The sequence below is a fragment of the Diadema setosum genome, chromosome 4 (assembly GCF_964275005.1).
Source record: "Diadema setosum chromosome 4, eeDiaSeto1, whole genome shotgun sequence".
Lineage (NCBI taxonomy): Eukaryota > Metazoa > Echinodermata > Echinoidea > Diadematoida > Diadematidae > Diadema > Diadema setosum.
This window is the reverse complement of record NC_092688.1, coordinates 35,944,674-35,959,638: the sequence shown is the minus strand read 5'-3', so window position 1 is coordinate 35,959,638 and position 14,965 is coordinate 35,944,674. Positions and strand designations below refer to the sequence as shown.

The 14,965-nt window shown below is 40.3% G+C and overlaps 1 protein-coding gene across 1 annotated transcript in view; it reads left to right on the top strand.

The window, feature by feature from the left end:
* LOC140227822 (uncharacterized) overlaps positions 1 to 14,965 on the top strand; it is a 45,334-nt gene that overhangs the window by 10,499 nt on the left and 19,870 nt on the right. Inside the window, exons 6-12 of the mRNA XM_072308216.1 lie at positions 8,073 to 8,207; positions 9,279 to 9,427; positions 11,264 to 11,438; positions 11,614 to 11,859; positions 12,364 to 12,668; positions 13,476 to 13,816; positions 14,299 to 14,563. Coding sequence (XP_072164317.1) covers positions 8,073 to 8,207; positions 9,279 to 9,427; positions 11,264 to 11,438; positions 11,614 to 11,859; positions 12,364 to 12,668; positions 13,476 to 13,816; positions 14,299 to 14,563 — 1,616 coding nt within the window. The remainder of the gene's footprint in view (positions 1 to 8,072; positions 8,208 to 9,278; positions 9,428 to 11,263; positions 11,439 to 11,613; positions 11,860 to 12,363; positions 12,669 to 13,475; positions 13,817 to 14,298; positions 14,564 to 14,965) is intronic.

Below are 14,965 nucleotides of genomic sequence, written 5' to 3'. Positions count from 1 at the left end.
GACACGTTCACGATGTAATCAGAATTAAGAGAATACAAATGAAAACACGGAACACAAGCTAGTTTTTATGTGTGCTGCAAAATCACATTCAGTCCCGCGGGCGGATAAATGATTTTGCAACATACTACATGTACTTTTTTATACTTCACTACAGTTTCAAAGAAGATAAAGAAGAAGGGAGAGAGAGCTACACGTAGTACTTTGGTGGACGATAAAGACCAACAAAATGTCTCATTTATTGTCTGCTAGCTCGTGTTTCGCTTCTCGGCATCAACTATACGAAATCGGCATGAGGAGGGACAAAAACGTCTCATCTTTTTGCAGGCATCAAGGTCGACAATCGGAGTTGGTGATAAAAGACAGCTTACAATAAAGGTGACCGCGGAAAGACGATCCTTTCAGAGGGACAGCTAATTCAGTGAGCGGCTGGCATCTGTCCCGCACAATAGCATCCAAGCGGAACAGAGTGGACCCTCTTCTGATCTTGGAGATCAGTGCGAACCGAAGGCACTGGGATTAATTAAACAAAGCTCACGGAGGGTTGGTACGCTGATGATTTTCCCGCCGAGAAGAAAATGTGTCTTGCCACAAATTCGCTAATTTTCTAAATTTTCCTTAATCTTTACATGAAATAATTACCTCTACAGGTAAAACAGATGGCTATAGAGTTATCATTTGGCATGCCATTTTCATGACCAAAGACAAAAGACATCGTGGTGTTATAGTATTTGTATGAGCGTGGCTTGTTGCGGTGTTCTATATATACAGGGTATATATATTTGCGCTAAAAAAAGATAGTGTACATCATGATCAACCCACTTACGGAGAAAACAGGCGTGAAGAACATCGCAAACCCAAATACATACCTGTTATACGTACCATTGTGTACTGAGCATGTATCATACTAGCTGAATCTAAACATTGATACAGACATGATTGTGTGCGTATACACATTGCACAAACTGTCTTGCATAATATTCACGCTTTTATGCATACATTCATTAAACATTAAATTTGTTAATTCACAGTCTCGCCTATGGATCTAAAATTGTCTGAGTACTTTCTTCATTTCGTTAACATAAACATGACATCGTATCATTATGATGATTCCAAACTTGACTTCGAACGTCACGATTCTGTATTTCATTCGTTTGCTTTGAAATACATGTATAACCAGCAATAACATTGTTTAGTCGATTAATGTTTCTGGGGACCAAGTCAGGAACTGTAATGGGGCAGGCTTGAAACTCCTTGTGCAATTTCTTGAAATATTATTCATTATTATGCATGTATCTATCTTTGAATGGGCAGTTAATATTAACCATCAAGTACACATTACTCGTGCCTGCATATTCTTTTTTTTTTTTTTTATATATATAGCCTACATCACATACACCTATCTCGATACAAACACGGATAATACCTGCATACAAACATAAATAATGTTGTTTAACGATTATTATCCACGATTCGTCTTTAGATTTTAGCATGAAATAGTTCAAAAATTATCTTGCGTCTAGTCTTTTTTATTTTGGTTTGTGTTTTTTTTTTGTCCAACTAATTGACGCTATTTATCATATAGCGTTGATACATTGGTAAACGAGTATGCATGACTGTATAAAAGTACGTTTGTATGCAGGTACACTATTGTATTATCCGCGTTTGTAAGTCAAGTACTCAGTACACACACACGTGCCTGCATACATCACAGACACTATCTGCAAACAAACATGCATGCCAATGTATTATACACATGTTGTTTAAAGCTACAACAGGTAGCATTATCCTCGTTTCGTCTTAAAGGGAAGATAAACCCCAAGAACAATGTGGATTGAGTGAAAGCAGCAACATTAGTAGAACACATCAGTGAAAGTTTGAAGAAAATCGGACAATCGATGCAAAAGTTATGAATTTTTAAAGTTTTGGTGTTGGAACCGCTGGATGAGGAGACTACTAGAGGTTATGACGTATGAGTGGACTACAATATCAAGAAAATATAAAGAAAATACTACAAAAATCCATTTTTCATGAAAATTGCAAATTCCATCAACTTGATATTGACATATGTTAAGGGTAGCAATTATTCCCCCTGCTTTCTGAAAGCGGTTGGTCCACTGCTCTTTCATAATTCTAGAAAAGTGAATTTTTGTTGAATATCCTTTATATTTTCTTTGTATTGTTGTCCACTCATACGTCATATCCTCTAGTAGTCTCCTCATCCAGCGCTTCCAACACCAAAACTTTAAAAATTCATAACTTTTGCATCGATTCTCCGATTTTTCTCAAACTTTCACTGATGTGTTCTACTAATGTTGCTGCTTTCACTCAATCCACATTGCTCTTTGGGTTTACCTTCCCTTTAAGCATGAAGAAAAAAAAATGATTCAAAGACAATATCGATTCTTTTTGCGTCCAGTCATCTTTATTTTGTTTTGCTTTTTCTTAGTACTGTCAAATTACCTCCATCGCCATGCGTATTATTTACGTCGATGCAAACTGTCAATCAAATGCCCAAAAAACAAACAAACAAACAAAAACAAACATGTAATGACTTTCCGTTCATAATGCCGTTCATAAATACAAACGATACTATATTGGACAATTTGATATGGCTTATACCATAGCAAAGTAGTAAGGGTTAATTTCTTTATTTAGGACAAAAATGGCAACCATGACAGCGTCACATTCATCTCACAATCTGCCCAGAACAAAAAAACTGGCTTTACGGTCAATCATAATAATTATAATAGACAGGTATAAAAGACAGAATTGCCGATTTCATTGCATAATATTTCAACATCACAGTTTTAAGAAGGGAGTTGTGTGCCTAGACACATACAAACGTATAAGGCCTACAAGTGCACAAAGTAACATTGGGTCATGCGACATTGACGTAGGTTTCTTCTCTCTCTCTCTCTCTCTCTCTCCCTCTTTTTTTTTTTTTTAAGTTTGGTCATGTTCCGCCTAGATATTGACGATTGAAAACAGCTGATTTTGCGGATACCCTATCTTTAATCATGGACCGATGCGTGCTCTGTCCATGATTCGTCGAATCCATCCTTTCGTTGAAAGATAATCTGCAAAATCGTCGGCCCTGTTCCGCCTTGACAATGACAATGAAACCATTTGAATTTGTGTTACGTAATGGCGAAACCCGCATCTTTAATCATGGACCGACGCGCGCCCAATCCGTGATTTTGTCTTCATTCATGGACGGACCGACGCGCACCTGGTCCATGATTCCTCAAATACATCCCTTTGTTGGAAGATAATGTGCAAAATCATCGGCCCTGTTTCGCCTTGACAATGATGTTTGAAACTCCATACGGCTCAGGTTCTATATCAGCGCTCCAGAACTGAGTAAGTTGGGAGCACACAATGTTGCTTTGATGAAGTCTCCTGTCCAACTCACTTTTATAGCCGGTTTGGCAATCACGTTATTTGGTATGGTCTTAAATGCAAATTCAAATTCTAACATAAATTTAGTCATATACCAACTTGTAGCAAAATATGCAAATAAGGAAATCATATTCGTAGCATCAATGGACGCTAAAGCTTGGGTGAGTTGAGCTTGTTTCTACATGTAGTACTATCATACAGATCAATCGGTGAGGAGTGAAAAGGCGGGAAATGTTATGTGATGTGTAAAGTGTACACAACGGGATATAAGCAGGGTGCATGGATCACTAAGAAACCATTTGAATTTGTGTTACGTATAATGACGAAAACCGCGTCTCTCGTTTCGATTGGTCGAGTCCATCCTTTCGCTTGAAGACATTCTTCAAAATTGTTGGCCCGTTTTATCCTGAAAATGTCGATTATGTTTCTGAACACAAACATGAAAATATCTGTTCAATTCTTAATTGTGCAGAGTGAAGTATGAACATTATATGATGTTGTTTTGTACACATTAATGCATCCTTCGTATATGATTTGTTTTTCTGATATATTCTGCCATGAATTTCCCTATGCACAAGACTAGTAGCACATCGTTTATCTTTGCATTTCATCATTTTGTTCCAATAAGATACCATTATCGTTCCATTTGATTTAATATTCGCATGTGGTGGTTGTAATATTATAGGCCCTTTGTTCATGCCGTTTATGATTGTAATAGCGTAATACATGTACCTGCATACAAACATGCATGCAAACTGGTTTATACTCATGTTCTTTAACGCTAGATATTATCATCGCTTAGTAATTAGCATAATATAGTTCATTTTGCGTCCGGTCATTTTATTTTGGTTTGCTTTTTCTTACAATTATTGTCAAATTTTGAATACCTCCATCGCCGTGCATATTTACGTCGATGCAAACCGGCAAACAGATGCAACAAAAGTAATGACTTTCCGTTCATAAATACCAATTCAGTCCAAGGAATCTTCTTACCATGTATTTTGAATTTAAAAATGTAATGATAATATGCAGAGTTCTTGACTTAAGTCTAAATTTCATGCGCCTTCTTGCAGTTAGTTGGCGTCATATACGTCGGTTTGATTGGTGATGACTTTCATTAATGTTCCAGTGCGATTACTTTTCCGAGGAACGGAAAATTCATATTCCAAAGAAATACGTAATTAGGCAAAATATTTTGAAAATTAATGCGATATTTAATACTAAAAATATGAAGGTGATGTTTAAACTTGCCAAGTTTGTTAAAGTAATATTACAGAAGTTCTGCTCATAGTTCTTGTGAAAAGTTTATTGTTAGGTATAGTATCTCATCTCTTGCGTGTTTTCTTTTTCAAAACTGCCATTTTGTGATTCTTTAATGCTGTACAATATTGTAAACATAATGTGAACATTTCTCATACTCCGGAAGGGGTCGAAAGATAAAAGTTCAAAGTTAAAAAGATACGACGTATAAGTAATCAGCTGTTATGGTTCTGTAGTTGTTAGCGACTGTGATTTTATCGGTGGCGTTTGGTTTCATAACATTCTCCATTACATGTAAAAAAAAAAAATACATATTCAGACATTATAAAATGGTCTGACAGTTCTTTTTTTTTTATGCCTCCGCCACGAAATGGTGTTGGAGTGGAGGCATTATTATTATTATTTTTTTTTTTTAGTCAGAACTCGCTACCAATATGACTTGTTGCCACGATAATTTTCAGATTTCAGTTACTTCATCATTTAAGCTGTTGTAGGGCATATATGTTTGAAAGATGTGCTTCATAAGAAATCACTTTTGATTTATGATTTTCCCGCAAACAAGTATTTTCATTGCTCGCCTATTTTTTTCTTTTTATTAGCTTACTGTCATATTTTTACGATGGTATTTGTTCTGTCTTTACATGGCAAGATTGGATTTTTTTTTTTTTCATCCAGGGTCAAAGAAGAAAGTGAAAGGAAGGAAATGAAGAAAAAAAAAAAACCCGAAACACCTGTTCAGCAGGCGCTTTTTATTGATATACAGTAGTACAATGGTGAATGCAATACATCAGAAATACCGTAGAGATATCAAAATAATTTGATAGTGGAAAAATAAGCAAAGAAAATGGGATTCCATCGAGTTCTGAAATGGAAATTAAGTTAGCATTACAGACTGGATTTGAGCAAACTGATTGTCTACAAATTAATTTGGTTGAATTTCTTCAGAGACATGACTTCAGGGACATAAATTTTGGTAGCACTACACACGAGTGAACAAGCAAAGTTAAGAAACAAAAAATAAATGAAAAAAAAAATGCTGGTCCCTAGACCACTTCTGTGCACGAGCGATTTTGCGAGCGTCAGCCCCCCGTGCACTGTCTGTGTCACTCGCGTCATGGGCCTCGATGTCTTGATCTAGGCTAGATCTAATCGTAATCGCCGTCAAGGTCATGGTCACTCGAAAATTGCATCATCAGAGCTCTTACATCAATACCACAAAGATTCAAGACTCATTATCATTGCTATCATGGTACTGTATAGGCCTACAGCCAATCTAATCCACAGCAACTTAATTAAAATCACTTCCATCATAGTCACTGTCACCAAACACATCGCATCAGCAAACGATTCAAACATCGCAGACCTAGCTAGATCTATCGTTCGATCTACTTGCACACAAAAATGAAATGGGAGGTGTAAAACTACTACAATGCAGTGTACTGTAGTGTTAAGCTAGTAAAGTTATGTAGAGTGATGAATTGAATACTGTAGTCTGTACAAGAAGACGATCGACGATGGCATTTTACCGCAAAAAAAAGAAAAGAAAAGAAAGAAAGAAATATATGCACACAGAACATCTTGTGCCAGAAAAAAAAAAATGGCAGTGGTAAACCACGATGAGGAAACCCAGGGTGAAAACATGAAGCTTGAAGACGAACGACGAAGACACTTAACAATAAAAATACCCGAAGTGTACTATTATACAGAACACGGAAACAAACAAGTGGGTGCAATTATTCAAACTTTGTCCTCTCGCACGACGTGACATGCCATGTCCGATCGTTCAATCAGAATAGAAAAAAAAATAAACACTCGAACAAAAACTCACTCATATGCGAACGAGATAATCACTTAACAAAAAAAAATATGAACAAAACACTTTCAGAAGTACGATTGCACTCTGAAAATAAAGGGATATAATGATACGAATGAAGAGAGAAAAGTGAGAGAAAGTGGACGGAAAACCTCGAAAATTTACGCCACACTAGCCTACTAGGACTACACCATGGACTTACAACATGCGACATGTATGGTAGCCCTACTGCTATCGACCACCGTCTTTTAAACCAGGGAGGTGAGACAAAATTTCCTCTCACCTCCCTGTTTAAACCGATCGTGTATATAATTGGCGCACTGAACACTTAGTACGCACTTCTCGTTTGCGTGCATTGTCAATGCAAAAACAGCGGTCGATCCTAATAACGAGATTTACCGCGGGGAGCTGAAACGAGGCGACGCAAGTTCGTCGGCGATATTTTTGCACTGAAACTTCGAATCGAAAAGGGAACAACGGCATTTGATAGAGCTGGATTTTCTCAATCACGTAGGTCAAGTTTTTTACGTGAATTTCAGTGTTAAATATTCTTAATCATCAAGCAAATAAACATTAGGCGGTCGATGAGTAGTAGGTCCAACCTTACACACAGTCTTGTGTACGGTACTGTACAGCTAGCTAGCTGTATTACAGCCGGCCGGCCGGCCGTACGTACATTGTATACATGTACGTACACATGTGTGTACTAAAACCACCCAAACAGCGGGTTGGAGCGGCGAGCGATGTCACTGCACACACACTGTGTGTACTGTATACGGCAATGCATCTCCGAGTCGGAGAGCGCGCGCGCGCGCGGACGAATCGTGTAAATACTTCACGTTTCGACGATTACACGGTTCGGGTCAGCGGAGGTCGGCTTCCGATATAACGTGTAATTCGCGCGACTACGCGTTTCCCCGCGAGCGCACTGACTCGGAACACCTTTTGAAACGTGTAGTCGTGCCAAATACACGATACTGGCGTCTGTGTGGGCACTCGTCCGAATCGTGTAAACGTGTCAGACTTTTTGGTGAGCGGCACTGTATGCTAGCCTGCGCAAAATTGTTAGTCCCTTCTTCACAAAAACAAAGTATATCTTTATGTGAAAATCATACATGTTTTACCTCATTAGATATTTAGAAACCTATCATGCACATCTTATGAAATTAGTGAAATAGATCCATGAAAAGATGTTAAAGTCACTGTTTTTTCTCAATTTTTGGATGAAAAAAAAGAAAGTCCTTCACTGCGTGAACGCATCCAGATAACAGAGATTTCCAGATAAAAGGGGGCCGGATAATGGAGGTCGAACTGTAATTCAATTGTACAGTCATTCCATTGGAGTCTGCAAACAGTTTGAAATGCATTTTGTTTAGTTTGTGATAGTTTTAGAAGACTTTTTATGTGGACAGTTTTGTTATAACTATCTCAAGCAAGTATATAAACAGAAAAAATAAGCCTATCTGATGTCGGCACAAAACTTGCTCAGTTGTCTCTAGTAATGTACCGTATACAATAATCTGTATAATACATAATCTGGTTATAAGAGGTGAGTATTACATAACATTGGCTTCCTTTCACCTGTGTATTCCATTACCAGGGTACCAGCGGCGCCATGAGGATACCCCGGAGTGGTTCACTGGTGGTCCCACCAGCCAGAGCGACACCATCATCCTCCACGGCTTCAACGACCACGAGGAGGACAGCGGGAGTGAGCCGGAGGTCAAGGCCAGGCGTAAGTTGATTGCCGATGGTCAGTGTGGCCTGCTTGATGCCTTTGACAGCTCCCAGAACTTTGTGAAAAAGTGGAAGTTGTGTGACAGTGAATGTTTCAGCAAACTTGTGTGTGTGCGGGAGTAATTGAAATCCACACAAGCAAGGGTTTACCACAAACGCTCATTTATGACCCACTTTGATGGAGTATCCTTTATGAAACTGTCTTATTTTTCAAAGAATCATGTGGTATCTCTGTATTTCATATTTGTTTTTCTTTTTAATCTATCATTAATACAGTGTAGTAGCATTCAGTACTGTACAGTCAAACCTGCCTTAGCGGCCACCTGTCTATAGCGGCCACTGAAAAATCCCCCCGAGAGAAAATCCCTGTTAACGACCCTGTGTATAGCGGCCACCTGTCTAATGCGGCCAGCGGCCACAAATTTTGTTTCCCGCGGTAGATTTTAACCTGTCTATAGCGGCCAAAACCCCAATGGAGCCGTAGCCGAGCCAATAATTCTGCGTGTTTTTCTGCTTTGTAGCCATGCGGGCAACGTTCAGTGATCGCCACAGCTGCATTCATCCCTCATTCAGTCACAATAATGCACTAGTGTTAAGCTTTCTTAACGACAATACACATACTATTGTGCATCAATTTCATATACACCGGCATGGTTAAATGCATGAAACATACGGTGTGTGCATACGTACACACATACATGTACATGTAAGGATACAACAATGATACATGTACATGTAAGCAATGCACACAAAGCTAGTTTACCTGTCTATAGCGGCCACCTGTCTATAATGGCCACTTTTCCCGTCTCCCTTGGGTGGCCGCTATAGACAGGTTTGACTGTATTTGATCTTGTTCAAAAGCCGTGTTAGAATTATCTATCAAAGGGAAAGGAAGCTTTGATCTGCAGTGCGGATATTGTGCACATATGTTTTGATGCAATAAAGGCTAGTATTATTGTGTCACCTACAGTAAAGGTTATAAACAAAACTAGAGAAAAAAGAAAAGACTGATGAGGATGTAAGTAGCAGATGATTTGAGAAACTACTTTTGATTGCGTTCATGTGACAGGCCCGTCTGTAGCTGACCGAAACGGAAGCATGGAAACTGCCAGCTCTAGCTCACCGGAAGTCTCCCAGGAGAGTGGTAATAACACCAGCGGTGCTACATCAGGCAAGGACTTTGACTTCAACGAGTTCTTCAAAATGGATAACATGCTGGTGAGTGAAGGTCCTGTCTCCATGACAACCGTTATCTCAGAAGTTTCAGAAGATAGTAAGAGGAGTATTAGGAGATAGTACTGTAGATAGATACAGGTTTAGGAACACACTTTGCTGTTCGTAAAATGGCATGTCTGTGGATGGAATAAAATTTTTGAAGTGGAATATACTTGTGTCACACAAATGTTTCCGACTATGAAATGTGTATATTAATTTGGTCGTTTTTACTGAGGGTAGCCTCATCTTTGTGTTATCACTGTTCTGCTTGAGGGTCCTGTCATTTTCATTCCCCAAGAGAGACATTATTGGTAAAACACTTTGCCCAGGTAAGAACGTACTGGGTGGGATTCGAATTCAGCATGCCTTTACTGGGGAAGGAGCTGAAAGCACCTTGTACTAAGACACAGTGTCCCTGCGACACAGAAAGTACTTGTTGAATTTAATTCTCTAACATTGTGTTTTTCTTACTGTTATACAGTATAGTACATTGTTTAGTGTGAGTAATTTTTTTGTGAATCGAGACTTCCTGACAATTTTGCAAGTGGTGGAATCTGCGATCATGGAGTACGTGGACGGGGAAATATATGCATGTAAGTTGCATTTATGTCGGGTTCAGAGTTGATACTTCTGCGTGTTGTAGAATTTGAGAATAGCACCCAACTGGCAAAATTTGCAAAACTAAAAGCTTCTTAAAATATATAACATACAGGTAAGGTGCTGATGCAAGGAGGATTAATAGGGGGCTGTAGGTGCCACCAATTTGCCTTACCTTTGACCCAAGTTTATTACCTCTGCCAAGGGAGGAGGTTATGTTTTCATTAACGTTGGTTTGTTTGTTAGTTAGTTAGTTTGTCCGTGTGCAAAATAACTCAAAAAGTGGTTCATGGATTTGGATGAAACCTACAGGAACGGTTGAGAATGACATAAGTAACAGATGATTAACTTTTGGTAGTGATCCGAGAATTTTTTGGGAATTTATGAAGGATTTTTGATATTTTGGCAGGTAGGGTCAATGAACTTGGGAGTTCAAGCTGCGCATTTTTGAGGTTTTCATACGCGCACTAAAGTGTGCGCTCCACTTTCTGCTAGGGCGAGGTGCGCCGCGCAGCTGAGGGTTTATGACGTATCAAAGGCTTCTATATTGGGAAATTGGGCAATTTTTCAGCATGTATACCTATGGGTGGAAATCACTGATCTCTATGGACAAGCCCAAAGAGCTTTTCCCCAGTGGTAGAGAGGAGAAAAATCCCTCTGGGAAGAGCAAGATCATCGGTCGTGGAAAGTAGCTGCTTGGCGGAGGTCTGCGTTGTCAGAGTGCTTTTCTAGTTTATATAATTATTTGTAAGTCTAATTTTTCAGGTTTGCCCCTTTAGTGATTACAACACCAATGTGTGTGTGTGTGGGGGGGGGGGGGGGCTGTAAGTACCAGCATAACAAAATTTAAAGGCATTAATTTACCATTTGCAGATGAAACAAAAACCCAGCATTAGTGCTTCAAAATAGGTCTAAAATGTGAGTTAGAGATAGAAACGACAAATGGAAAAATTTGAACCAGTATAATCAATGTGAAGTATTGTTAAATATACAAAATGTGAACAATAGTTATAATAAAAATGTTTCCAGGCTAAACTGTATACAGTTATGGTTTATTATGAAAAATAGTGATATCTCCTTAAATTTTAGGCTTTATTGCAAAAATTTTATATGGTAGGATGTTTTGTGATACAACTGACCTACACATGTGCGTCAAATGTGATATCTTGAACATTTTTTAAATCACTGCTCCCAAAGGTAAATAGAACCTTTAACGACTGTATTCCTATTCCCTGTCGCCAGCCCCAGATAACCAATCCTGACGAGGGAGACACAGTGACGGGGAAGAGTCGATTCAGTCACCTCTTCTCCAGCGCACCCCGTAACCGCACCGACAGCGGAGGCACCAGTCACAGCAACAGCCACCGCTCCTCGCCCCACGATCCGGAACTGGAGTACTACGCGGCTGGCCTGGAAGGTGAGAGAAAGGTTTATTCTATAGAGCCCTGCCTGAGCATCTATCTGTCTTTCTGATTGACTGGTGCAGGATTTTGAAAGCATCTGGTTTTCTTGTGTGCTGTGAGGATTGATGCAAATTTGTAGCCCTGAGATTCCTGACAGTGTTTGTTTTGTGTCGTTTCTGTCATCTGCAGAGCTGATGAACAGACCGAGCCCAACGGTGACCATGGGCGACCGCGTCTTCACCCCCATCAAGCCAGCCGAGGGGGCGCCGATGACAAACCCCGCGGAACTTGCCATCCTGGGCATGATCAAGAAGAACAAAGAGCAGCAGCAGCAGTCCTCCATGGGGCCTACCAACCCCCCTGGCCTCCTCCCCCAGCCCCGGACCCAAGAAAACGGCGATGAGGACTACCGCAAGACAGTGGTCAGACAAAAATGTGAGTGTGATAAAAGACTAAAAGCCACTACAAAATTCTCAGTATGAATTCCTTTAGGGAAAAGAAAGAGGGAAATATCAAAGAATAATTACACATGAACTCTAATTTATATATTACCATTGATGTTGGCAACAATGATTATTACTTTTGTTGGGATATTAGTGTTGATGATGAATAACAATTCATTTTTTGCAATGTGTGATACAGATTGATTCTGGAATATGACTGTTTAGATTACAATCACATAACTCATAAACGATGTAAAGCCAAGTCCAATACTTGCAAATTCTTGAATACGCTTGTAATGCTGAGTGGAGACTTAACTTTATGTGTATGTGGAATCCTGATTGATTCTGTTTCCTTCAGGCAAATTGAAATGAAGCATATTTATCCATTCTATTTGTAGGGTAGATTTCAATTTTGTAAATGATTGACTAAAATTTCCAATGCCAGGATCACTTGACTGAAATAAATCTCATGGAGTGTGCTCTGAAATCTTTGCAGTGATGGCAGGCCAAGCCAAGAGCTTAGCTGAGATTGAGGCTGACCTGAAGAACACCACCTTGAACGACAACAGCAAGGCGGGCGGCAGCCCCGCCCACTCCAGGAGCGGATCCAACCCGCTGGCCCCATCCGCAGGAGGAGTTGGAGGTGGTGGTGCCGGCGGTGGTGTGGGAGGCCTTCCCCAGCAGCTCATGATGTATGCCTCTGGCCAGGGCAGGCCCACCTCACCACAGAAGGCAGACCAGTCGGCCTTCAACAGTTTCATCGCCAGCATGAAGGCCGGGGGAGGGCTTGGACGGCCAGTGGTGAGCTCCATTGTATACCGCTGTTATCTTAAAGGTCCAGTTTACCTTTGGGAGCAGTGATTTAAAAAATGTTCAAGATATCACATTTGATGCATATGTGTAGGTCTGTTGTATCACAAAACATCCTACCATATAAAATTTTTGCAATAAAGCCTAAAACATGAGGAGATATCAGCATTTTTCTCAATAAACCATAACTGTATACGGTTTAGTCTAGAAGCATTCTTATTATAAATATTGTTCACATTTTGTGTATTTAACAATACTTAACATCGATTATATGGATTCAAATTTTTACAGTGGTTGTTTCTATCCCTAACTCACATTTTAGAACTATTTTAAAGCACTAGTGTTGGGTTTTTGTTTCATCTGTAAATGGTAAATTATGCCTTTAAATTCTGTTGTACCATGGCCTGGTTTCTTGTGGATTGCACCGTCATTTAAGGTTCAGATTTTTAGATAGTGTGTAGTGCAAGATAATGAAAATAATTGGTGCTCTAGGGATCAATGAGCACTCTAGATGTGATGATTTCAGGAGACCAAACTTGCAGAACGTGGCAGATGAATTTAAAAAAGAAAAGAAAAGAAAAACAAAACCCTTTTTTCATACAAGCTAGAAAACATTGTTTGTCACGTAATGAAGAAATAAATGATGATTATCTAATGAGTTTGATTGTATATGTTTACATTAAATCTTAATCTTGCCATGTGCTATGTGTAGATGGCCTGCCGTCGCCTAGATGTGGCCTTGTATAATAAGATGTGCTCAAACCAAGTTGACCAAACTGTCTCTGCCCATTCTCACAGCCTGCAGAGGAGAGGTCATCGTCTCCCAAGCCTGTGCACCCCAACCTCCGGCTCAACTCCCCCTCCCCGCCCACCCTCGCCCAGGGCATGCCCCCTCCCAGCGCAGTGGACAAGGCAGCCATGATGATGAGGCTGAAGGCGGCAGAGCAGCAGGTGTCCACCCAGCAGCAGCAGCAGCAGCGCCTTCCCCAACCACAGACTCAGCAGCAGCACCTACCAGGAGGAGGAGGAGGAAGGGGTGTGTCCCCCTTGCCTCCGGGACTGGTCCATGCAGCGAGACAGACCCATCCTCACAGTGTCCCTGCGAGGGAGGGACCCATCCTTAACCTTCCAGACAACAGGTCAGTGAGATGATCTTCAATTACTGTGTGTAACAACTTATTTTCCACATACAGACATTTTTGCAAATTAAGAGGTCACAGGCATTTTTGTGAGATACAGTATTCGTAATTTGACACCGAGGCTATTGTAAGTGCACTATTGCCTCTCCTTTCACTATAGTTTTTGCATGTTGCAAAATTTGTGAAAAATGAAACCCTTACGAAAATAATACCTTTTACAGTATAAGAATATCAAGGTGAAAAGGAAATGCATTGAAATAAATGGGATGTTTAATGCATGAAACTGATGATCAGAAGCTTCACTTCGGGAGATAACAGCCCTTAACATACTCAAGCTATGATGGAGCTGTTGTGTAAGACCTCATTATTGTGCAATAGTTTAATATGACTTGTGTTGATTGTTGTATAGTCAAAGCAAAGACTTATTGCCTACTTCTGGTGAAATGCCTTGAAGATAATTGCTGCTGCTTTCCATTTTGCAGAGGTCCATCACCGGTCAACCAAGAAGTCATGGCAGCCCTCTTCAAGACACATGCCCCGCCCACCCCCACCTCCAGCACCGCCGCCCACCACCCCATGGTGGTCCCCCACGTCAACCAGGGCCCCAGGTCGGCCCCTCCTCCGGCGGCCGCCCAGCCGGCTAGTCTGGAGCAGGCCCAGGCCCTGCTGCACCAGAACCCCGAGCTGATGGCCGGCCTGATCCGACAGTACCAGCTGCTCCAGCAGCAACAGCAGCAGCAGCTTGCTGTAAGTTTTAGGAAGGAGAGTCACCTTGATGAAGTTGTATTTTTTTCCTCCCTCTAAATCCATTATTATGGTATTCCCTGTACAGAATGACTCATTTACAAATCTAGTAATGATAAATTCAAAATATTTTTCTTATGGTGCTTGATTATGTGGCCAGTGTAAGATTAACTCACTTGCACAGAACATTTGCAAAGCCAGACTAACCTTTACTTTATTTTTTTTTTTTCATATTTCTTTGATTCTTCATTGCACTGCAATAGTGCAAAAAGTATAAGGATAAGAAAAAAATCCACGCTTTAATGTAGTCACTCTTTCCTTATACAGTAAGAGTATGCTACAAACTTGTCCCCCCCCCCCCCCCATTATCTTGTACTGTGCTGGGAAATGTGGAAATGCTAGAGT